Source organism: Dunckerocampus dactyliophorus, chromosome 15, assembly GCF_027744805.1.
Source record: "Dunckerocampus dactyliophorus isolate RoL2022-P2 chromosome 15, RoL_Ddac_1.1, whole genome shotgun sequence".
Lineage (NCBI taxonomy): Eukaryota > Metazoa > Chordata > Actinopteri > Syngnathiformes > Syngnathidae > Dunckerocampus > Dunckerocampus dactyliophorus.
Genome location: NC_072833.1, coordinates 20,090,001 through 20,114,275, shown reverse-complemented (window position 1 = coordinate 20,114,275; position 24,275 = coordinate 20,090,001). Strand labels below are relative to the sequence as shown.

The 24,275-nt window shown below is 41.6% G+C and overlaps 2 protein-coding genes across 2 annotated transcripts; one reads left to right on the top strand and one right to left on the bottom strand.

Annotated features, from left to right (window-relative positions):
• Positions 1-57: 57 nt before the first annotated feature.
• LOC129168393 (calpain-5-like) lies at positions 58-19,764 on the bottom strand. The gene is made up of 16 exons (XM_054753618.1): positions 19,716-19,764; positions 10,529-10,796; positions 6,786-6,868; positions 6,216-6,350; positions 5,932-6,097; positions 5,736-5,867; positions 5,459-5,670; positions 5,197-5,389; positions 4,917-5,110; positions 3,420-3,497; positions 2,855-3,206; positions 2,672-2,794; positions 2,403-2,599; positions 630-748; positions 402-538; positions 58-330 (listed from the first exon to the last, which is right to left on the bottom strand). The coding sequence occupies exons 5-16, from the start codon at positions 6,094-6,096 to the stop codon at positions 160-162; spliced, it is 2,073 nt and encodes a 690-aa protein (XP_054609593.1). The 5' UTR covers position 6,097; positions 6,216-6,350; positions 6,786-6,868; positions 10,529-10,796; positions 19,716-19,764; the 3' UTR covers positions 58-159.
• Positions 15,501-17,166, top strand: cnpy4 (canopy FGF signaling regulator 4). The gene is made up of 6 exons (XM_054753626.1): positions 15,501-15,656; positions 15,794-15,920; positions 16,221-16,317; positions 16,436-16,558; positions 16,621-16,738; positions 16,807-17,166. Exons 1-6 carry the CDS (start codon positions 15,572-15,574, stop codon positions 16,905-16,907), a joined length of 651 nt encoding a protein of 216 aa, XP_054609601.1. The 5' UTR covers positions 15,501-15,571; the 3' UTR covers positions 16,908-17,166.
• Positions 19,765-24,275: the final 4,511 nt, after the last annotated feature.

The following is a 24,275-nucleotide window of genomic DNA, read 5'->3' as shown; positions in this document are numbered from 1 at the left end:
AACTGTTTCATCCTAAATCAATTAGCTACAATTAAATAACAACAATAAATACCAGGTGTAAAAAAGCCACATTGATGAATTTTGGCATATTTTAAATATTGTAGAATTGACATGAAAACACTCCAGAGTCCTTGTTGCCTCCGTAAAGGCCCCGCTGTGTTACAGTTCTGTCAAACAGACGCTGGAGGATGTCTCAACACAGATGCAGCCTCGTGAGCCCGACTGGCCACCTCGTAGCTCCATCACGTGCTCTTGTCTCTTCTCAGTCTCCGCTGGGTGGAGTCTGGCCCGGCCCAGGATGGAGTCCCACAGCAGGCCTCTGCTCCACAGCTGCACACAACACACACACAAGCTTGTGTTTGTGTGTGTTGATAGTGTGAGGGCAGAGGAATGCGTCAAACCTCGACTGAGATGTGAGCGTCAGGGTATCTTCTGTAAAAGATGCTCCTCAGGTTGAATTCTGGGTTTCCTTCAGCCTTGAACACCCGAGTCCTGATGGTGGCCCTCTCACATCGAATGATGGCGTAAACATCTGGAGCTGCAAGACGCAAGGAACTTAAAAATCTCTGCAGGTTACGTTTTCACAAACTTATTTTGAAAAGCACAATTGGAGTTGTGGGAGGAGCCACCTGTCTGTTTAGGGGGGCAGAGTCCTGTCGCCCTCTGGAGGTGGACTGTGGTCACCACGGTGGGCTGAGGTAAAAGACACTGGAACCAGGAGGGAGACGGTAAATCATCCTTCAGCTCCCTAAATAAACACACAAAAAAGACATTACTTTTACACAAAAGTGACTTTTTAATGATGTTCTACCAGTAATATGTGCCACCAAATGTGTGAATCCATAATTGTCCCTACTTTTGAGAGATGAGGGGCTCAGATGCTTGCTTTGAAGTTCCGGTGAAGCGCGTAGGCTAAACTAGCATGATGTTGCTCTTAAAATGTGTAATTAGCACCGTAGCTCCTATAGCTATACGCTAGCGTCGCTAGCGTTTGAGTCCTCTTGTTGCACGCCTTATCGCAGATGTGTCCAAAGTGCAGCCCGGGGGCCATTTACAGCCCACAGCTGTCTTTTTATTGGCCCGCAGCACATTCTCAAAATATAATTTAACAAGTTGAAAAAATAAATAAATACAGCCACAAACATGGAAGAATCAGCAGTAATTTACAAGAATAAAGTGAAACTATCAAGAGAAAAAAGCTGGAATTTAATGAAAGCCATAATTTTATGAGAATAACGTAGCATACAGTTGAAAAATTAAAGGAAAAAAAGAATATATTTTTAAATAATAATTTTTAAAATTAGCAGAACCACAAAAAAAGTTGTCATTTTTGGAAAATTAAGTTGAGGAAAAAGTTATAATATGATGGGAATAAGGTCAAAATATTACGGGAATAAAGTCATAATACTATGAGAAGAAATTTTACAAGAATAAATTTGTAATAGTGACAAATAAAAAACAACAACAGCAGAAATGGAAAAACAGCTGTAATTTTATGTGAATAAAGTTAAAATATTCAAAGAAAAAAGTCGTTTTCTGATGAAAGGTTGCAATTTTACGAGAATAAATTAATATTATGAGTAAAAATACCGTCATTTTAGAAGCATTGCGTTAAACTATTCAAATACCTTTTTATATATATATATATATAAATATATAAATATATATATATTTTTTTTTTAAGTTGTATTATGAGAAACAAAACAAAATGAAGTATTTTTGGGAAAACGAGCCAGGGGAAAAGTTATAATATGGGAATAAAGATTATTTAAGAAGAAAGTTGACATTTTTGGAAAATAAAAGAAAATACAGCAAAAGCCGTGAAAAAGAGACAAGTTGATATTAATCAACTATATCAACTTTTTCAACTATATCACAAAGCTGAGATGCAGGTTTTTCTTTAAATATTTATAACGTCTTAGCATATCTACCTGTGTTCATTCATTTTCTATGCCGCTTGTCCTCATTAGGGTCGCTGGAGCCTATCCCAGCTGAACTGGTCACCAGCTAATCTCAGTATCTACCGGTGTTGCTTCACAAAATATCAAAGTGACCCTTGCATCCTTTCATTTTTAACTATGTGGCCCTCGCAGGAAAAAGCACGGACACCCCTGCCTTAACGTTACGTTGTTGTATGTGAAAAATGGCATCTGTTACATTGTACAAGTGCAGTGTTGCAGTGAGTATGTAAAAAGTGATAAAGTGCACATTAGCGCTTCTTGGAAACAGATGTGGACAAACACAGCTCATTAGCATCAAAGCTACAGACACAGTGTGGGGCATACTACAAGTACATTCTCACCAACTAAATTCCAGCATCAGGGCTAGATTTTGGACCATACACTATTGTGAGACCTCTGACACTTAGAAAAATACTCTAATTGGGGAAAATGTGTCCACACCTGAGTTGGATATGGGAGTGAGAGAAGAGACGAACAAGGAAACGTCCGTTGGCGCCCGGCAGAAAGGTGGTGGGCAGCACCACGTAGCGGCCCGGCGCCAGAGTGACCTTCAGTGTGATGCTGCGAGAGTCCATGTAGATGGAGCTGGCCGCCTGCTCCACCACACGCTGCACTCGGCTGCAGCGGTTCACTTCCACCTGAGCAGGGACAAGTAAATGAAAGGTCTCTGCTGTCCTGGAAGGTGGTTGTGGTCGTCCACCGCTTCTTACCTTTAGCACCTCAAATCCAATTGGCAGATTGTCGCCTCCCCCATCCTTCCTGCGTATCCTCTGGTCCTCCTGCTGCAGACACATGAGCACCTCCTCCTCGTGCTTTCGCACCTCAAACATGAACTAGAGGAGGGAGAAGCTTCAAGCTTCTGGCACATTTCAGAAGATTCCTTGTTTGTTTACCTGTGGATTGTGCAGGAAAGTGTCCTTGTGGTTGATGCATCCTCCACACCGGCTCCTCTTGTCCATGTGGACCTCCCATCCTCCATTTAGCTCCTCCCCATCATCGCCTTCATTCTTTGACACTTTTTTTGGTCGCTTTTCTCCACCATGAAACTCCCCAACCTGGTTGTCCTTCCTCCAGCTCAGCATGCAGGCAGCTGATGGAGGCCAGTCGGGCGAGGATGGCGCTGGGGACCACTCTCCAAAGCAGCGCACCTCTCTCCAGTGGGAGCTAGTCCACAGGAAAGCCCTCTCCACCAGGCGGCACACTACCACATCCGTAAAGTAACGACAGAAGTCCTCAAAGTCCATCCTGAAGTCAGGAGAGGATAGAGAAGTACATATAACTACAGTATAAGTCTACACCCTCAAGTGGACAAATAGGTGTACTCCACAAACAACATGACAGTTCATGTACAGCATCCAATTTTACATTTCTAGACCTCTCATGTGACAGTCATGTTTACATTACATTTATAATTTGCCACAGTCTACATTCCAAATAAAGTAAGACGTGACACGCTACCAGAACTCGCCAACGTCCCGAACCACAAGTCCCATCTTCTCCTTCTCTGCACGGCTCATCTGCTGCCACTGCTGCGACCTGCAAGAATAGCGATGTCAACGCACAAGGAAAATGGATGAAAATGCAATACTGTCCCCGCTATTCACGGATGTTACCCCTGTGAATAGCGAGTATTTGCAAATAATAGACGCACCCACAACAGTGCCTTTTTTTTTACTCTCTAGAGCCTGGATTATATCCTGCGTAGTCACTACTTCCTCCTCTCCAAGGCCATTTTGATCCGGTTATAGCTCTTCGTCTGGGTTGAGCACGCAGCATGCAATTCTCTACCGAAACACCAGGGGCGGTGTTTTCCGGAGAGTCAACTCCCTGAGCAGCCATGGCACTCACTGACTGTTTATTAGCTTGTTAGCTTCCTTCATCACAAGCAAACAATGACAATTAAAGAGAGACAGACAGCTGAAACTAACGTGTCACTTTTATCGCAAATGTTTATCTGAAATCGGAGGAGAAAGCATTTGCGAAGGTGGGCTGTGCGCCCTCTGAAGGAGTCGTGTACACACAGAAAATAAAAGGAGCTGTCCCACTATGGCGTGAAACGGAAGTGTATGTTTTTTAGACTTTTTTGTTTGTTTTTCCAGCTAGTTTACGTTAACAATGTATCTCGACCTTGACAGATGAACGGAGGGCATATGTTACTCTGGTGTTCTTTTTTGCTGTTTTCACCATTCGGGCGAAATCTTTCGGCTTTTTAGACTTTTGATGTGACCCAGGCAGCACAAACGGCCAACATGTTAACAATTTATAGTGGAACATGAACACAGAACCAACCAACTAAAAAATACCCCTATGCATTGTGCAAGTCCAGGCGATCATGGAGCGACAGTGGGTCGGCCAATCACATGTTAGCAAGAAACGACAGAGCCAGTCGATGAGCAAGGGGCAGTCTTAAGGGAGACAGACTTCAGCTTGAGCGGACGTTTTCCCGCTTGGTCATAGTGCTTGACCATCTGTCAATTGAATATAGTAGAACGTTGTTTTTGGACGGTAAAAACACATTACGTCTGTGCCTCACACACTTATTTAAGTGGTAACCTTTATAAGTACCACTAATGAATAATAATGAAAGATGATTGACAGGAGAACAGATGGAATCGGACTCACAGTCTAGCCTTTTATTATCATGTTTATGAATTATTGCCTATTTTAGGATTTAGGAAGGAGATGGCTTTTCTGTTTTCTTCTGGGGTTTTCCCACAAACAGAAAGAAAAAATATTAAGTGAATATGCAGGCCACAAATGTGAATCGCAAATTTGCAGGCATCCAGGTTTTGTTTTTTTTACACATTGTTTTGCATCTAATCCACAGAGCAGCTGTCTACTTTCATGCTTTTATGAAAATAAGCCCGAGGTTGTAAATGGAAGGAAGGAAAACTGTAAAACTGTCCATTTAACATCAGCAAAGCTGTAATTCCCCACAGTAGTGATTCCTCTCACCGCTGACTCCAAGCACCTGTCCAGTCTGTGGTTCCCCACGGGTTCCTCATGCGCACCAAGAAGAGTCGGGACGCTCTGCTGGCCTTCAGGAGCTTCTCCCCCAGCCACACTTTCCTCACCGCCGTCACCCCGTAGGCGTGTCCTCGCACAAGGCCGCAGTCCAGCACAGACTCCACTGTCTCGCCATCAGCTGGCTGACAACAGCACAATTTAGTCATTTTTTGGCACCCGTCAGCTTAAAGACGACAAAGATAGATGAATGCTCAGAGGACGGACAGACCCGTATAGAACATGTAATGAGGGCTTTGTGTTCGTAGGCCTTCGCCAGCATCTGGAAGAGAGCCTTCCTTTGGTCGCTGTGCCTGATGAGGGCCTCTCGATCCAGGCTGAGAGGCTCTGAAACCCCCCCAGTGAAGTCAATAAGGGCCTCTGCAGTGTTTCCTCCCTCCAAGGCCTCATAGCAGCCGTTAAGCCTGCAAGGACGCCAGCCGTGAGACAGCAGGACCGATGGTCCCCATGGAGGTCACACCACAAAGACTAACTTGGCGTAGGCCTTCTCCAGCAGGGCACTCCAAAACTCCCTGGGTGTGGCCGAGCGACAGAAGAGAAGCATGCCGTCCTCACTGACGGGAAGCCGGTCATCCACAACTACATCCAACCAGCGGCCAAAACGCCAGAAGCGGAAATGGAAGATCCCTGCGTACAAGTCCTGACATTTCGGGTTCCACTCCTGGTCCGTGTGGTCCGGGATGACCTTGGCAGGAGGAGGAGAAGTTATCACTTTGAGGAGGACTATAATCGGGGTTAGCTACAAGCTACCTTTTTCCACAGGGTGGGCTCAGACGCCAAACAGGAAATGGCTGCTACCATCCAGCAGTTACCCAGGCTGCCTTGGTGCAGGTCGCGGGTGCTGATGCCGTCCACAAACAGACGCGGGTCCTTGCAGATCTCCTGAGGCGGGCGGACGCAGAGTTGACATCCAGGTAATGCTCAAAAAGTGAGCCAAAGTCCTTACCCGTGGCCTCTTCCAGGTTACACCTGGTGGGGGCGCCCTCTTGTAGAACAGCGACTGGGCGGTGGCGGGGAAGACCGGGTCCTTGAAAAGGGCGCCGCGTCGCAGGCAGGCCCGGCGGAGCTTGTGGAAGCTCTGACCTTGGAAGTCAGTCACTTGCTCTGACATACTAGACAATGAATTTATAAATAAATGTATAAAACAACACCAGAAGAGAAATAAGCAGGAAGTGTTTATGTCTTCCTAAGAGCTATAAATACACCTGATCACAATTACGTGAGCTTTACCTTTGTTTGCCAGCTGGTCCAGGATCAGGGTGTGCTTACTCACAGAGAAGGAACACCTCGCTCATCCTTCCCTTATTCTCTCATCCTTGGAGGAACGCTATCTTCTTCTTTGGTACGCCCAGGAGTCATCCCCACCTGCAGCAGGGCAGCAATGCTAAAATGAAGGCGTTAGTGAGCATCTGTTTTATCTGAGCACGGCGAGCAGGCTCTGGGATGTTTGCGTCCATGTGCATGGTGACACTGCAGTGTAATTCTATCTGTCTGCGCTGACACACACATACACACACACACACACACAATACACAGGCACCACAACAGGTGACATATTACAGCAAAAAGAAGCCACACTTACATAAGAAACACTTGAGTTTCAGTCACGCAAGATGAGCACTCACCTGTGTGTGAACACTTAATGCTGACTTTTTCAGGAGTGTGTGTGCATGTGTGTGTGTGTGCATATCACTTACTGCTGCTTCTGCTGTTCTAATTAAAGTCTGTGCTGGTTTCATCCCTCTCATCCCTCACAGGAGCTGGTGTTAACATTGTACGCAATATCCTCTTCTGTCTTACCTTTTTCGTTCTCTGCCTTACAGTCAACGCATCCCGCCACTCCCTAGTATCCCTAGTATCCATTTCCATGCCTTGCGCTGCAACTGACACATGAGAAAGCAAAGAGGCCCTTATCTTAACTGCTTCATCGCCAAGCATCAAGCCAATTATCACTTGATAATGTAAGTGTTGACACACCGGAAACCAATACAACAGAATTAGTCCCCAAAAGATGATCAGTAACCGAAAATACAAAAATACTTCTGTTACAAGTACAGTAGACGCACCTACAACGTAACTAATCCGTTCCGAGAACCTTTATGTTATGGGTTTTTATGTTATACGAAGCGTAAAATACATGTAAATAGCCTAATCCGTTCCACGATCTTCCCAAACTCACCCCTTTGATCCTTCAAAATATTCAAAGTTCACCAAATATTGTGGGAAAATATAAGAAAACATTAGCATAAACATAGTAGAGTAACATTCCAATATAAAATAAGGTAATAAATAAGATTACTGTAAATGAATAAAACTGAAAAACAAAAACAATCGCAAGTGGAGGCAGGAAGGAGGATGAGGACTAGCCTGAGTCGAAACGCGACTAGAGTCAGTTGGTCTCACAGACAAACGCACACACACATGCTGTGTGCAAAATTTTAATTTGTAACTTAACTTAATTGTTTATAAGTTAGTTTAAGGGGGACTACGAAGAGGAAGGAGTTTGAAGGGACAAGCCTGTCTCTCACACAAACTCACGTACGTGCTGTATAACTCAGCCAATGAGATGAGAGCGTAGGCGGTGCCCCGATAATCAACCAATGAGATGAGAGCGTAGGCGGTGCCTCGAAAATCAGCCAATGAGAGCGTGATGCATCAGAAGGCGTCACCAAGTGTTAGTCTGAACTTGCACCGACTTGAGGCATTAATAAAGTTGATTGAAAAAAAAAAAAGACTTGCACTGACTTGACGCTTTATGTTATATGGAATTTCTTCTGTAATACGATGCAAAAACTTTACATAAATTCTTTATGTTCGGTGGAATTGATGTAAAAGGAGGTTTACAAAATGCGAGGTACTACTGTACCGAGATGTGAAACAATTTTGTTCCGTATTTTATTTGTATTTTAAACTAAATCAAGCTTGGTCAGATTGACAAAGTGTCACATAAAACTAATTACTAGTGGACACAAAACAACTTTTAAATGATAAGTACTGTATAAGGAAGAGAAGAACACTGAACCATAGTGTCTTCTACTACTACTACTACTTCTACTACTACTACTACTACTACTTTTACCGCCATGCTGATTCTTATTCATTTTATTCCTGAACCTTTTGGTTCAGTACTACATTGAATTTTATGTAAATGCATGTCAATTTTGGAAATATGGGCCATTATTTTATTCCAAAAAAGAATATACAGTTACAAATCCCAAAGTTTTTGGATGTTTATGTTCTTTGTTGCAAGTTGTTAGCTGTCCCACTTTTTTCTCCCACGCTGAACATATTTGAACTATTTCTCTTTCACTTCATATGATGATGGAAATTTGGAGGTGATAAAGACCAAACTGAGTGTGAGTTTTAACAAACATTTTGATGAGTTTTGTGAGCGAAACATTGTGGCGAAGGAAATATTTCACGGCTTTCATCTGACAATGCCATGTGAACAGTGATTGGTCAACAGAATTGGTTTAAACCAAAGGCAGGTTCATTTACAGATTTCTTTAGCCAGGTTTCATGGTTGGATGGAAGATGGTCAAAAACGTATGAAGGAAGCAAGGAAAGCCTTCAGATAGCATATCAGAAGCACCGTCTAAGAAGTCAAAAGGATCGAAAGCTAGTGGTGGTGGTTCTGCTTCTTCCTCTACAACTTCAGCACGCATAACAGCAGAAGTGGAAAAGGCTGTGCTATAGCAAAGGCAGCAGCTTTGAAGAAAAAACAAGCTTTGGAGGAACAAGAGAGTAAGCTTAAGGCTGAGAGGGAGGAGCTTGAGATTCAGATTGCTTTAGCTGCTACAAGGTTTTACAGATGTTTGAGGATTCAAAGATATCACAAAGGATGACAAGCTCTTAGATTCACGAGACAATGTGGATGTGGAAAGCAAACATTACAAAGCAAGCCGCCATGGAGTATAACCACTCAGCATGAAGGAAATAAAAGTCACAGAACGCCATCCCCTGGTACTGGTGCACAGCCACACTCAGCTCCATGTGCTAATTAGTGACTCCTCTTCAGGCAACAGTTGTGGTGGAAGCTCAGCAAGCTCTCAAGCTTTGCTCAGTATAATGCAACACCAAAACGACATCACACACTTCCTGGTAAAGCAAGGAAGACTTTGTACTTTACCACCACAACACATTCCCATTTTCAAAGGAGCTCCATTGGACTAGAGATTCTTTATATGAGCATTTGAGCATGGTGTGGAGAGCAGAACAGACAGCAGCAAGGATCGTTTGCATTTCATGGAACAATACACCAGTGGACAGCCTCAGGAGTTAATACCGAGTTGTCTACACATGGATCCAGACAAGGGCTACACTGAGGTAAAAAGGCTTTTAAGGAGCATTTTGGAAATGAAAATAGGATATCTGTAGCATACATAAACAAAGCTTTGAGTTGGTCTACAATCAAGGCAGGTGATGGCGAAGTTTTCAACACACTTGCTCTCTTACTCACTAGCTGTAGCAATGCAATGACAGACATGGAGTATATGGAGAAGTTGGATCATGTTCCTAACATGCGTGCCGTTGTTAGTAAGCGTCCATGTAAGCTGCAGGAGAGGTGGAGGGGTGTTGCTTAGGGGGAATAAGCTAAAAACACCCAAGTTTAAAGATCTTGTCAAATTTATCTACACACAAGCTAAAATTGCGCTACATCTAAGGAGGAAGTGGGGGAGAGAAGGATGTTGGCTAAGCTGACATCCATCATGGACAACACCTCTCACCCGCTACATGACACTGTGGGTTCCCTTAGCAGCTCCTTCAGCAGCAGACTGTTACACCCACGGTGTAAGAAGGAGAGGTTCTGCAGGTCCTTCATACCGACCGCTGTCAGGCTCTACAACACCTGCACCACCTGAACCATGTTGTAGTCATTAGTATTCTTTACTTGCGTATCTTGCTTGCTGCTGTAACAAGTGAATTTCCCTGCTGTGGGATAAATAAAGTACAATACAATACAATACAATCTAGGCTTGTCACAATAACCACATTTTTTTAACAGATTATTGTCCAACATATTATTGTCGACAATTGATATTATTGACAACATTTTTGGAGACCATTTTTTCATTAATTATGTGGCATAGTAATGAGAATACATGGTATCAAAAGCAATAAACTGTAATTGAGTATTTAACATTGTTTTTGGAATGTCAAGAGCTTTTAAATAAATTAAACATATCAAATTAAACAAAAAAGGACAAAAAAAACTTCAATGAGAATAAAATGTAGTGTATTCTTTAGCTAATGCAGGGCTGGAACACACATCTGTGGTGGCGGAGTAAAATGCGATGTTTTTGATGTCCTACAGTTCAGGAATTGCTGTTTGTGAAATGTTGTACACGTACGTTCTCCCAGGCAATTCGTACTGTCTGTCAAACATTTCTAACATTTCCCGAAATGTTGCATTTCTTTTCCAAAGTAGCGAACGACACTGACCGACACTTCGGTGTGCATACAAGTTGGTCATATCCCTTTCTTCCTCTTCACTACTTTCGAACAAATGCAACACATCAGTTCTTCTGTATTCATGCGCTCACCTTGTACTTGCTGTTTAAAACCTAAATATTCCCACACTGGGACTGTGGCATTCTCCTTGGAAACAATCACTTTTGCGCCTTCATTCATGTTAGCGTATGCTTGCTCACGAGAATAACTTGCTGCCAGCCAAGGTAGCCCCGCCTCCACGTACTGGGACAAAGCTCGTAGCTCGAAGATAGCTGAAAGGAGGGTTCACTCTCTCCGTTCATTCCACTGTAGCACCAACACGCACAGACAGCTGCAGAGTGAACCCTCTTGTCATTCAGCCTGAAAGAAAGACAAAGAAAACAAACACATGCATGCACATGTCAATTTATCAAGGCTGGCAAAAATGATCAACTTCGTTTTTTTTCATTGTTCGATTTATCGATTAGCGCCACAGGCCTAGGTACAGTACATCTTTTGTTTGGCGTTATAAAGGACAACAGCAATGGTCAAGTGAAGACTCCAGTAAACCACAACAGTGACACCAGTGAGCGACCCCACCAAGTGCCAGTACAGATTTACAGTCAACCAAAAAGAGCTCTACTGGCCCTGCCCATGTTTTCACCAAGCCATGTCTCTTTTGTCAAGGTCAACACAGTATGATGGAATGCAAACCAATAAGAAAGGCTCAAAGAGAAGCTAGACTTCCTTTCTGGGACTGTGTGCAGCTTTTTGAAACAAGAGCACATGAGCAAGTTCTGTGAAGACACATTAAACTGAAGCCGACTCAATGACCCATCCCACTGTCTTGCATATTAAGAGCAAAGACAAGATTACATCGAAGGAAGGACCATCAGATGATGGAGACAAGCAGTCTATGATCAGTAGGTTTGTGGACACTACAAACTAAATAAGTTCCAGCACTGGGGGCGGGGAAACATACAATATTCTTGCCATCGTACCAGTCCAAGTAAAAGCAGCAAAGTTGTAAATTCGTACTCCTTCTTGGATCCAGGCAGCACGACAACTTCTTGCACCAAAAGGCTGATGAATGAGCTCAAGCTGATGAGCTGCCCTTCTGGATCTGGTGTGGTCTATTTTGGGTCTTTCTATGTTAAGCGTGGAAGAGCCACGATAAAGAGATATGGTGTTATCTTCACCTGCTTACGCCTTCTAAGCTGTGCATTTAGAAGTGGCAGCATCCCTGGAAACAGACTCTTTCATCAACGCCCTACGACGCTTTGTTGCAAGAAGAGGTCAAGTGGCAGAACTGAGATCTGCCAACGGTACCAATTTTGTTGGAGCGTAATGAGGGCTGAAGAAAGCTATCCGATAGTGGAACACCTTCAAAATTGAGGACATTATGCTCCAACAAGGCATTATGTGGATGTTTAACCCCCCAGCTGCCTCTCACCACGGAGGAGTATGGGAATGTTCAATCACATCCATCAGAAAAATCCTCAATGCCACCTTAAAAATACAAAATCTGGATGAGGAGAACCTCCAAACATTTTGTGTGAAGCCGAAGCCATCATTAATGGACGTTTGTGTAAAGATGAAGTCCAGCGAACTACGTAGATAGACCCATTACCAAGGTCAGTCACCTTCTAGAAGCAGTATGAGATAGATGTTGAGAACACTGTGTGCATGTGTGAGACCAAGGTCAGTCACCTTCTAGAAGCAGTATGAGATAGATGTTGAGAACACTGTGTGCATGTGTGAGACCAAGGTCAGTCACCTTCTAGAAGCAGTATGGGATAGATGTTGAGAACACTGTGTGCATGTGTGAGACTTTTTAAAAAAATGAACAAGATTTAAGTAAGTGGAAGCTTTAGAGTACTGCGGAGTCACACGTTTTTTTTTACCCTGTCTGGTCAATTACGTTTTTTTTTGTTTGTTTTTGGTACAACAAACTATTTTTCTTTATTGTGACAGTCTGTGGAATAAAAGATTGTTGTTATCATGCAACTTCATGGACTTTGAGTGGATTACACCTTGATTGGACCCGAGTCAGCCACGACTTCATATTAAGTGACACTTATATAAAAAGTATATCCAAAACATACAGTATGAGTAAACATAACAAAGACAACAAACAGAGTGAAATAGTTATTGTAATAATAATTTACCTTCAAATTCAGGCAAGGCCTCATGCAGTTACTATTTACTATGTACACAACAAATAATGTATCCCATTCAACAAATGTTTGTCCACCTCAAGAAATCCATTCTTGCACATCCGCAGGCCAGGATAGGCCTGTTTTTCCACCAAAAAGGTAGTGTCATTTTTCATTGCCTGTTTACGTTCGCTTAAAAATGAGAAAAACGTGATGACGCAGTGACAAAATCATGGCGAATGTTACTCATCATAAACTTTTAGTTTTACTTAACCAGTTTTCACCATTTAAAGACTCGTAAGAAGTTTTATGTCTGCGTTTTGAAAGGGAGCGTCTGTGTGGCTGTCATCATGCTACGCCACCTATTATGCTGCAAGGTCAAAAAGACGTTGCCATTGTCAGGCATTTTCATTATATAGTTAACACATTATTTATCATATATTCCGTACTCTGTTAGTTATTCTCTGTCCTGCCCTGACCCTTGTGTTTCCTCCAATCAGCTCTCTCCTCCATCTCGTGTCTAGTCCAGGTGGGTCTTGTTGCGTAATTTGCCTGTGTATTTAGTTCAATGACGCAATGACGTACGTCCTGCGGCCACCCAACTCAAACTCTTCCTTGGTCAAGCACCTGGGGGGGGGGGTCCCGACGACGCCTCTGGACTTGACGTCCTGGCTGTCCATCGGAGGGGTACGGATGACTGCTGCTTTTGCTGTCCCAGATGTTCCCCTGACTTCTCCAGAGGTTTTCTCCCGTTTCTTTTTAGACAACCTTGTCTGCTAGACCCATTTTTAGTCCTAGTCTGTATTTAGTTGCTAGCTTTCAATCTTGTCTTTTTGTCTGGTCGTCATACTGTGTCATTGTTAGTCTGCACCATGAAATGTTAGTGTTGTAGCGCCTTGCAAGTGTTCTTGTGTTTTGGACTTCACAAGCTGTAACTTTGTGTTTTGGATCCTGTGTTGCCCAGTACCTTGGAATTAAACCTTCTTTGAGCAATATTCCACTTTTGCATTATTGCTTCCCTGCAACTGGCTCCGCCATGCCTGACCGTGATATTTATTTTAATTATTAATCATTTAATTTGACAGTTTAAAAAGTGGTCGACTTGCACATGTTGAACACAGGAAGTTAAAACTATCAGTAACTGCTGTGACACAAAGTAGTAGGATTAAATAAACTCGACTGTTACGGTGTACGTGTGGTGGACCACAGAATGCAGAGGCAGGAGGAGCAATTGGCAGTCTTTTATGACGCCGGTGACAAAAATAAACAGGGAGCCACAAGAAAGAAACTAAGGGCGCTGGAGGTTGCAGATAGCAGCACTCAAGGGAAAAAGATCACGAATGCAAAAAGGGAAAAAGATCACGAATGCAAAAAGGTCTAACTCGTAAGGAGGACAGGAACAACTGGTGTAATCCAGATGTGGAGACGCCGGCTCAGGAAGTGCAGGAGAAGCTTGTGAGCAATGAGTGAGCTGGCAGGAGTGTAAAGTAAGGAAGTAGCCCACTGATCTGTACTAATAAGTTGGATACACCTTTGGTCAATGACTTGTGAAGCCACGCGGCCGCCATATACCACTCACACGAAACACTTCTCGGACAATGACTTGCAATGTGAGTTGTTAAGTCTGTTGTTAGTTTGTTACCCACTCACACTAAATGCAAGGTTAGTCTTCAGACTAACCTCGCAAATCAGGTGTGCTTGAGCTTAGTCATAAGGACTCGGGTATGATCATTTTTTAAAATACTGTCGATATCATACCATACCTGAGTCATAACGGCTTTACATAGGGGGCCGTGTGGGATATGTAAACAAACAACCGCGACTAGACTACTAAATCATTTGCGGTTGCTTGCAAATATAAAAAAATACGTTTTTTTTTTTTGCTTACCCGAATTTAAAATGAACCCCCATATGGAGACAATGTTTATATATTATTACATATTATATTACATATTATTCCTGTTCAAATATATTTCTATATCAGAAAAGAGGTTATTTCTATTTCATAACACAAACAAAAAAAAAATCTGAAAAAAAAATCAGCAAAATGTTAAATGATTTTAAAACTTGTCCAAAGTCACTCTCTTTGATGATTCATATTTTGTACAGACGAGATCATAGTGAATTGTATGAAAGTAATAAAAAAAAAGTAAAGGATCATGACCATGGATTTTAGTGGAAAAAAAGGATGGGATATGCAGTTAAAATGAAAATCTCTTTCTAGAGGAGTAAAACTATGCATTGCTATAGGGGAGTGCTGAGCCAGGGTGCACAGTAGAATTTTGTCCCAAAGGCAATGAGAATTGAAAGGGGAAAAAGTACATTTAATATAGCCAAAGATAGAGAATAACGTATCAAATCGTTTTTAAGGGACGAAGGTTGCTTCAGCGGCTTGCACGGGCGCGTGCGACGTATGGTCTATCTTATCTCGACTTATTAGTACAGATCAGTGAAGTAGCCTAAGTAGAAGGAAGCCGGATTAGGTGCAGGTGTGTCCAGTTTCCCCGCTCCAGCTGAGCACCCAACTTTTTGGCCAATTTGAATTGTGTAACTGTAAACGTGATGTACTTTGATATAACCTTCTACTCATGATAATAAACCATACCATTACCATATTTGTTTCCAAGGATACAAATAGTGAACAAGTTAAATGTCTAAAGCTAAATTTAAACTGTCGTTTTGCATTTCATTCAATTAAGTTATATATAGTATATATATATAATGGTTATACGTAATTCATAAATACATAATTCAAATATATTTATCACATTTATTTTTATGATTTTTTTTTAACTTTAAAAGAACAGAGAAAATCGTTTGCCCCCTAAAGATAGAAGGGTACTTGTAGTTTGAATTTTCGTCAATCGACTAGCTTTACCTGAGACCGACAGACCAAGCATCGACTCGTCTCCACCACGCATGCGCAGCTCCTGGCTGCATATGTGGCTATAGGAAAAGTAGTCCACCAGTTTTTGTCTTCTGTTTTCATTAACAGCAACAATGAAACGTATTATTTTGGCAGTGTTTTGTTTCTACGCTTTTGTTGAAGCGAACGATGACTCCAGATTGCCAAATAAATGTGAAGGTAAGACGACGGTAAAGTAGTTTATGTTTAGCTACCAGCCACTGAGTGGCGGTATGGCTGCTGTCCGCTACAGTGGCTACAATATTAACAGTTTGCTCTTGAAGTAGATTTTTAATTGCTTATTTTGTCTGCGTCAGTGTGTAAATTTCTCACCGTGGAGCTTCGGGAAGCCCTGCAGAGAAGCGGCCGCTCCAAAGAGGTGCTGGAGGTGGGAGAAGTGCTGGACACTGGCAAGCGAAGAAGAAAAATCAAGTACAACACCTCGTAAGTGGATAAATAAGCCAAGCAAATGATTAGAAACACCTGACATGACGCATCTACACCACGACAATAATACACATACTGTATTGTGCAGTCTTTTGTTGTATTTTGCTGTGTAATGCAAGTGTGTGTAACTACTAAGCCAAGCTAACATTTCTCCTCCGTAATATAAGACTATACTGTACATATGGCAGTGGAGGGCTGAGACACTTTTGACCACCACTCAGAGGGGGCGCTACAAATGTCCATGACAGTCACATGACATGTCAGTAAGTGTAGATGACCTTCTTCACTCTGCTTCAGGGAAACGCGCCTAATGGAGGCTGTAGACAACATATGTGAGCGCATCCTGCAGTACAGCGTCCACACAGAGCGGCCAGGCAGCCTCCGCTATGCCAAGGTCACCTGACCCTCACTTCCTGTGCTATATTATTTCTCACTTGCAGCTGGTTAGCCCAGCTCAGGTGTGTGTTGATGTTGTGTAAATGGCTGTGACGCTGCTGGATCGTATGCCGCAGGGATCCAGCCAGACCATGACCACTCTGAAGAACCTGGTCCACAAGGGGGTCAAAGTGGATCTGGGCCTGCCGTACGAGCTGTGGGATGAGCCCTCGGTGGAAGTGACTGACATGAAAAAGCAGGTAACCGTTTAGAAATAGATGAGTAGAATGAGTTTGGCAGCTAATGTGTGTGTGTTGTGCAGTGTGAGACCATGTTGGAGCAGTACGAGGAGGTGGTGGAGGACTGGTACTTCCACCATCAGGACCACGAGCTGGAGGACTTCCTGTGCAGGAGCCAAGTCCTGGGAGCGTCCGAAAGAGGTCGGGACACACCTCCAATGATTCCGTCCTGTCCATCTCTGCTCATGTGTTTGTCTTCTCTGGTGAAGAATGTCTCAAGGAGGTGTGGAAGGGAGACCCAGGGACCAACGGAGGCGCGGAGGAGGTGGTGAGCGACGGTAGAAAGATGCACGGCGCTGGCGAACTTTGACCCGCGCAACAACGGAGCGGTGTTGAAATCACATCTGGACATGTGTTTCGGACAAGCTCCGCCTCCTGAGGCCTCCTGGCCACGCTGGCGGTCACGCTTGATTAGCGTTTGGTAGGATGATGTGTTCGCTCAGCTATTTCTGCTGTTTTTTTTTACCGAGATTTACTGTCTCAAAGGTGAAGTGATGCAGCCTTTTCGCACATGTATATACTTTATACACACAAATGCAATATGTACAGCTTTTACATCTTAAATAAAGTTTTTTACTGACTTTTTCATGGCTTTTTGTTTTTTTCATTTCGGGGCGAAGCTAGCTAGGACAATTAGCACTATCACTCAGGTGAACAAAGCACTTAAAAGCTACTTTAATAACACTAATGCGTTTTATTTATAATGCACTTACATTTGAAGATCAAGCGCAAAGCGCTACCTTTATAAGTAGTTAATAAGTAGTATAGTTTAACAATACAGAAAGTATAAAAGTACTTTGAACAGAAGTATTGCAATTTTTATCTGACTTCTTTGGGCACTGAGGTGATGCCGTGAGCAGCCGCAAGAGGGCACTACCAAGCAAAAGTACCAACTTCAATTGAGTTTGTGTGGTATGAATTGAATTTGAAGACAATCAAGACAATAAAACGTGATCCAATTTTTTAATTAATTCTGAGTAAAGTGAAACTTGTCACGTTATAATGAATTATTATTATCATGCATTCAGTTTTACATTTTTGTAACTTCTTCTGCAGGTGAAAGAAAGGAGACGTTACAGCAGGGGTGTCCAAAGCACAGCCCGGGGGTCATGTTCAGCCCGCAGCTTGTTTTGATTGGCCCTAGGCATATTCAAAAAATAAAACAAATTCATTATTAATCAGATATATTAATAGATATTGCACCAATTTGCCTAAGCTGTTTGTTTGGATATAGCCTGTGGACATACACTGGATTGGTTTTAGCTTCTTCAGTGTATTTTTTACTTCTATTTTTTTTCTAGAATATGTGCAAATCTCCAAACAACAGGTGTCCTTCCAGCTCATAAAAGAGAAAATGAATATTTTTATATCACCGAGCACCTGCTGTAAGTTGTTCCTGACAGGCCCAAAGTCTAACAAAGCTTGAAGGACTGTGTCGTTCGATTTGACCTCCGCTTCCTTCCCATGCAAACCTCTTGAATTGTGGTTGTCTGCGTTGCCAAAAGTGCACTTTGACGACAAAGCGTGCCATTCCGCCCCTCAATTTGCTTCATTTGCTCCATTGCACTTGTCCGGCGTCCAAGCATAGCATGTGTTAAGCGCACTGCAACTGGCAGACATGCGTGAAGCACACCTGGGGAAACATTCCTCAAGGGGAGCCATCCATCAGTTTTATGGCTTTCTCTGGGAAACTTTCCCTCCTCTCCAATCAAGTCTTCCCATCCAACCCTCCACCTTACATTTCCATCTGTATCAGCTTTGCTTCACATCTGACAACCATCCAGTGCGGCCAATTAGCTTGCAATTCCACTCAGGGATAATTGGAACATAAGTGGAGCAAACAAGAAGACTCATGAGCATTGTGCACAAATGTCCTTGACCTTTCAGTATTATGACTTTTTAAGAGTAACATTTTTCCTTTAATATTTCAACTCTGTGCTCCAACAATGGCATCATTTTCCTCATAATGTTACAAATTTATTCTCCTAAAATTGCAACTTTTTTCTGGTTAGAATATGATGTTTTTCTCTGGACATTTGGACTTTTTCTTGTATTTGATTTCCTTTTCTGTTTATATTTAAACTTTTAAACGATTTCTTTTTGTAATTATGACTTTATTCCCATAATATTTTGACGTTATTCTCCTAACATACCCTTTTCCACAAACTCATTTTCCAAAAATTCCAACTCTATTTGTTGTTTTATCTGTTTCTCAAATTACAACTTTTTAAAAATGATGTCTTTTTTCTTTAATATTTCAACTCGTAATATTACATTATTCTTGTAAAATTATGACTTTTTCTCTTTAGATTACAATTTTTTTCTCTTAATATTTTGACTTTATTCTCGTAAAATTACTGCAGATTTTAAATTTTTTCTGGTTAAATTCTATTTTTATAACGTGCCACAGGTCAATAAAACAACAGCCGCGGGCTGCAAATGACCCCCAGGTTGCAAATTGGACACCCCTGGTATAAGAACTAGTTGAAAACATTTCTATATAAAATATTTATATGTGAATATTTGCAATATGTGTATATTTATAAATGTTATATGGTCATTTCAAGTAATAATTTTAAAGGAAAATTGTGATATATTTATATGAAAAATGTCCATAATAAGGACAGTACTTTTAAATACAGAAAAGCCATTATGTTGTGTATTTTGAATGACTATTATTCATGTTCTTACGTAGGAAATTCACATAACGTACATTATATACGTTATAGTTCCAGGTAAGTCAGATAGGAAAAGATAAAATAATAAACATTAGGTAGCCACAGGTAAAGTAAAACTAATAAAGTAAAACTTAATAATGTGCAGTCCTATATAATTATCTCTACATGCTCAGTAATAGTAAGTAACAATGTGAAATAGTGTATAGTCTACTTGTATAGTAAAATGCACCACAACAGGACAACACTACATTATTAGTTGTATTATTAACTGTACTTATTGCATGGTATGGCATGGCATTCGAATAGCAGTTCTAATAATTAAGTACAACAACCTTAACCGTATTATACCATTACTGTACCAAAAATAAACAGACAAACCCCCAATTCAAAGTAATGCAAATGCATATACAAATACATGTTAAAAGCGTAGAAGGACAAACCTATTGGACTCCAGGGGGACCACGTGTGAGCCGAGATGCGTTCTTTGGCTCGGTTCTCTTGTTATGTGGAGCCCACCTCCCAACAGGTCCCCGTTATCCTCCCCCCTTCCCCCGCACCTCCACCCACCCCCACCTCCCCCCCCCCCTTCTCCGCGTCTTCCTCAGGCCGGCAGACGCGCCGAGGCTGGATGTGCACGAGGACACGTTGGTGGACGCGCAGGAGAAGGACCTTCTCTGAGGACCCACATGGTGAGCGCCCATGCATGCTTGTCCTTCGGCACAGTTTCTATATGTATTTTCATTTAATTTTGCTTTTTTACGTCTTGATTTTGGGCACCAAAATAGAAGAAATGCAGAATAAAAGGCATAACAACCCAATCGACATCTATTTACAGCATACCAATACGTCCTATGTATACAGGAAATATGGCAATATTTAATAGTTAATAAACTGTCAGTTTGTTAGAGCATGGATATTGGTATATATTTATTATTTTTTTGTTCAAAGAAAAAAAGTTCTTCAACAAAATGTTCCTAAATTCAAACATTTCAACCTTGGAGCATTTTTAAAAAATCAGGATGGTAAGCTATTTGCAATTTATCCATCTGAAAACCACAAACAATATGAATTTTGTATTTATTTATATTACCAAATTGTAATGCAAACATTATTCTTCCCGTGGCAGAGAAAGGCAACCAAATTGCGCAATTAGCGCCACATAATTGATGCAATTAAAGCTTCAAGGGCTTCTCTTGTTGGTGCCAAAATAAACAGAAATAAATATGACACATTCGCGCTTAATGAGGCGTCGCAGGTAGATAACTTTCAGCTTCTTTCAAGGTTATTTAGACAGAATAGTGCGTGAGAAAATACAGATGGTCTTTGTTGAAGAGGCGGCACGCATGCACTTCTGCACGTCATGTCTTTCATTTCGTGTGATTAGGCGAGCAAATAAATAATGCTGTTGCATTATCTCATGCGAATAACTTGTTTTTATTTTCCCTTGTCAGAATAGTTCAAGGCAGTTTTTTCATGAAGCTCTATGGGGGGAGGGGGAGGAAATCTGTTTTTTATGGCGGCCTTGGAGGAGGCACACGCCGCCAAAGTTTTATATTTAAATAAAAAGTAGATGGAGCCCTAGCTGTGTGTGTTCGTGCATCATGAGGAATCCTGTAGGCACCATGTGGATTTCATTGACACACACACACACACACACACACACCTCCCAACATGGCTGGTGTTTTGGCGTGAAACGGCAATCACAATGATTTCATTCCCATCTGTTTTTTAATATCAACATGTGAAGCCTCCATGGGAAGACCTCTGCCAACTTGTATGAGAAATGGGGGCGGGGGTGTTTAGGATTGACAGGAAGCTCGCTTTTAAATATCAAATGTGTGACATGTGTTTTCTTCTTCACAAAACCAAGCGGGCGTAGCTGGTGATGACCCCCTTTTTGTTTGAGGTGCACAACATGAAGGACGGCTAAAGATACAAGCCGGGTGCTAATCCACTTTGCGCTGCTTCCCTCCACTAAGATTAGAATATTACAGCAAAAAAAGGGAACAACGCACACACATGTGCGGGGTAGGAATGTAGTTTGGGCAATGCCGGCGTGGAGTGTTGTGTTTCCGGGGGAACAACTGCAAATTAAGAAAAAGGTGCCAAGATGGTTGTTGATTTCACTTTACAGTGAAAGCTCAGGTAGCATTAGCCCCGGTTAGCCTCTTGTTTGGTTTTATGCCACATTTATGCGTGCATTCTCCGGTTAGTGTACAACAGGGGTGCTCATTATGTTGACCACGAGCTACGGGTAGATGGTGACGGTAGTTTGGGTCGACCGCATGAACATCACTTATGACATGTCAGTTGACATCAAGCTTGGCTCTTGCTCCCCCGCGGCAATGAACAGACGTCTCAAACTCCACACAGAGATGCAAGTTTCATCTTCCGAAGTAACCGAGCGGTAAGAAGCCTACATCTAAAACAAAAGTTATCCGTTCACCTGTCGCGGCGAGTTGAGTAGAAAAAAAAAAGAATTGTTTGAGGGCTTCGCATCGCGTCACGAACTCCACTATAGGAATGTGTGTTTTTCTACTCTTCCCTTTCTTAAACTATCATTTCATGATGAATTGGAAAATGTGCCCGTTGCTGAAAGCTTTTTGCTATGTTGCCTTGACTTCGGCTGCATTACCTTTTGCATAATCATTTTCATTTCTTGTATATCGGGAATGTTTGATAGCAACTGCTATTAGCAAAGTTAGCAAATGCTAACTGGACGTAATACATGAAGTATGTGTCTAATGAATGCTAAGTAGCTATTTTGACGGACATATTACTTACTTATGTACACAACTATTGAGGAATTTTGTGTAATTATTTTTATTGCCGTATTGAATTGAATTGTGAATTATGTGTGAATGATATAAACTACTTTTGATTATCTGTTAACACACTGTGCGAGTCCAACTGTGTTTTTAATGTATTTTTTAGAGAACAAGACGTCCTTCCTTGTTAGCGTCTAATTAGTGAGCTAAACTGGAAGTCAGCCCATCTATGATGTCATCAGCAGTTGACTCAAAAATGTGAACGATCATGTCTTCGATGAAGGTGAAAGTAACCTCAAATGTTCATTTATCCCTTTCGTTCATCCAATCCAATCCAATCCAATCCACTTTATTTATGGAGCACATTTTATAAACACTGTTTCCAAAGTGCTGCACAGACTAGCAAAACCACAAATAATACATAGATAAAGGGATGTAGATGTACATGTAAATAAGAAGTCAAAATTACGACAGTAAAAACTAAAAGATCACATAAAAACAAAGAAACGTACAACAGTAAACTATTTAAAACAAGAAGTAGAAACAATAAAAGCAAAAAATCCAAGAAGTATGTAAAAAATAAATAAGTGAATTCAATTTAAAAACTAAAATAACTTAAACCATTAAAACTAAAAAATAATAAAATATATCATTTATATGCATTTGTATGCATTACAACTATAGTTTTAAAACTATAAAAACCTGTCTTGTGTTCACATTTTTGACTTTCTGAAACAGATGAACTCATTCAATCCCAGGTACTTTTCAAAAGACAACCACTTCATTTTACACGACTTTGACTGATCTTTCAAGGCACACGTCTTTTCATCACAACAAAATGTTTGTTTCTACCTTTTTCAGCAGTAGAACATACTGTAGGTACCTTTCAGGAAAATATCAGTTCCTGACTAGAAAAGGGACAAAACCAGCTTTTTGTGAAAGGATACATTTCAGGCAAACTTTGACAAATCTTTGTTTGCTTTTGTGACAGTTGAAATATCTAAACAACTATACCAACATAAACAACAAAAAATGGGGTTGTTTTACACCTAAATAACAATTTATTTACAAATATAACACCATGAACTATTTACGATTTTCACATTTGGAACTGAACAATATGTGTGTGCACGCGAGCACGCGTGTGCATGCGCTAAAATGCGTAACCTGCGCGCTACACTTCTTCCTGTCACGTGTGATTCTTCCATTGAAATGATCCCTGCCGAGCTCTTATCAATGCACTTCTGCCACCGTGTGGCCGTTTTTATGGCTTAAAAGTGCTCTGAAATGTTAAAGCATAAGTGCAGAGTTGCATCATCACCTCTTTTTGCCGCTGGCGTAAAAACCCCCCTAAAAGACGTATAAATACGTTGTCGGGATCGGGTGTTGGGAATTATAAAAAATGTATAAAAATGTCTTTGGAATTAAGAGTTCTTTGCGTCATTATGGGAAAAATACATTCGGTTAACGTCTGTTTCGGTTAGAGTCGGACTTTCTGGAACAAATGAATGATGCTAACCAAGGTACGACTGCACTCGAAAAGCTTATCTCAGAAGATGCAGACGTCCATCGTTGGCCATGATTGTTGCTTTCCACTCTTCAAAGACATCGCCTAAGCTAGGGATGTAACGGTACATGTGTTCTTAATTGGATTTTTGGGTACGGAACATTCGGTACGGTACACATTGAGCGAGAGGTAGGAAGTGTAACTGCATTTGAACGTTGTTCCCTTCCTGTACCCAAAGTGACAGTGACTATGGCGTCTCGTGACACGTGCTGGGTTGCACGTGACATCACATCACATCATTACAGTCGGCGTGGGCTCAAGCAGATGGGGTCAGGTGACGTCAAAGTGAAAATGCTGCATACATGTGCTGTTCTTACACATGGAAATCTTTCATTTCGGAAACAGTTATTCCACAGTTCCGAAGATAGTCCATCATCAAGGGGAAAAAGAAACAAGCCAAAGGTGGCTGCTGAACCTTTCTCTCTCGTGGAGTGGAGCTGAATGAGTTTGCGGTGACCAACAGCAAGTAAAATTTACACTAAAACCAAAGTTAAAATCCATTTTGAACTTGAAAATGCTCATAAAAAAAATGCTTCACAACATGATAGCAAAAAGTGCTTGTCAACAACAAAGCATCTGAAGAATGTTTGTGAAGACTTACTGTATAATCAATTCATCTTCACGAAATGGAGCCAAAACATTTGCTTGCCGTCTACAAAATCTAA

What these genes read in the sequence shown, in the direction of transcription:
- LOC129168393 (XM_054753618.1), bottom strand. Translation starts at nt 6,096, where the DNA reads ATGTCAGAGCAAGTGACTGACTTCCAAGGTCAGAGCTTCCACAAGCTC. An exon ending in CGGGACGTTGGCGAGTTCTG is followed by an intron (nt 3,207 to 3,419) that starts GTAGCGTGTCAC and finishes TCCTGACTTCAG; the next exon opens with GATGGACTTTGAGGACTTCT. An exon ending in ACGCTCACATCTCAGTCGAG is followed by an intron (nt 331 to 401) that starts GTTTGACGCATT and finishes TGTTGTGTGCAG; the next exon opens with CTGTGGAGCAGAGGCCTGCT.
- cnpy4 (XM_054753626.1), top strand. Translation starts at nt 15,572, where the DNA reads ATGAAACGTATTATTTTGGCAGTGTTTTGTTTCTACGCTTTTGTTGAA. An exon ending in GCAGCCTCCGCTATGCCAAG is followed by an intron (nt 16,318 to 16,435) that starts GTCACCTGACCC and finishes CGTATGCCGCAG; the next exon opens with GGATCCAGCCAGACCATGAC. An exon ending in TGACTGACATGAAAAAGCAG is followed by an intron (nt 16,559 to 16,620) that starts GTAACCGTTTAG and finishes TGTGTTGTGCAG; the next exon opens with TGTGAGACCATGTTGGAGCA.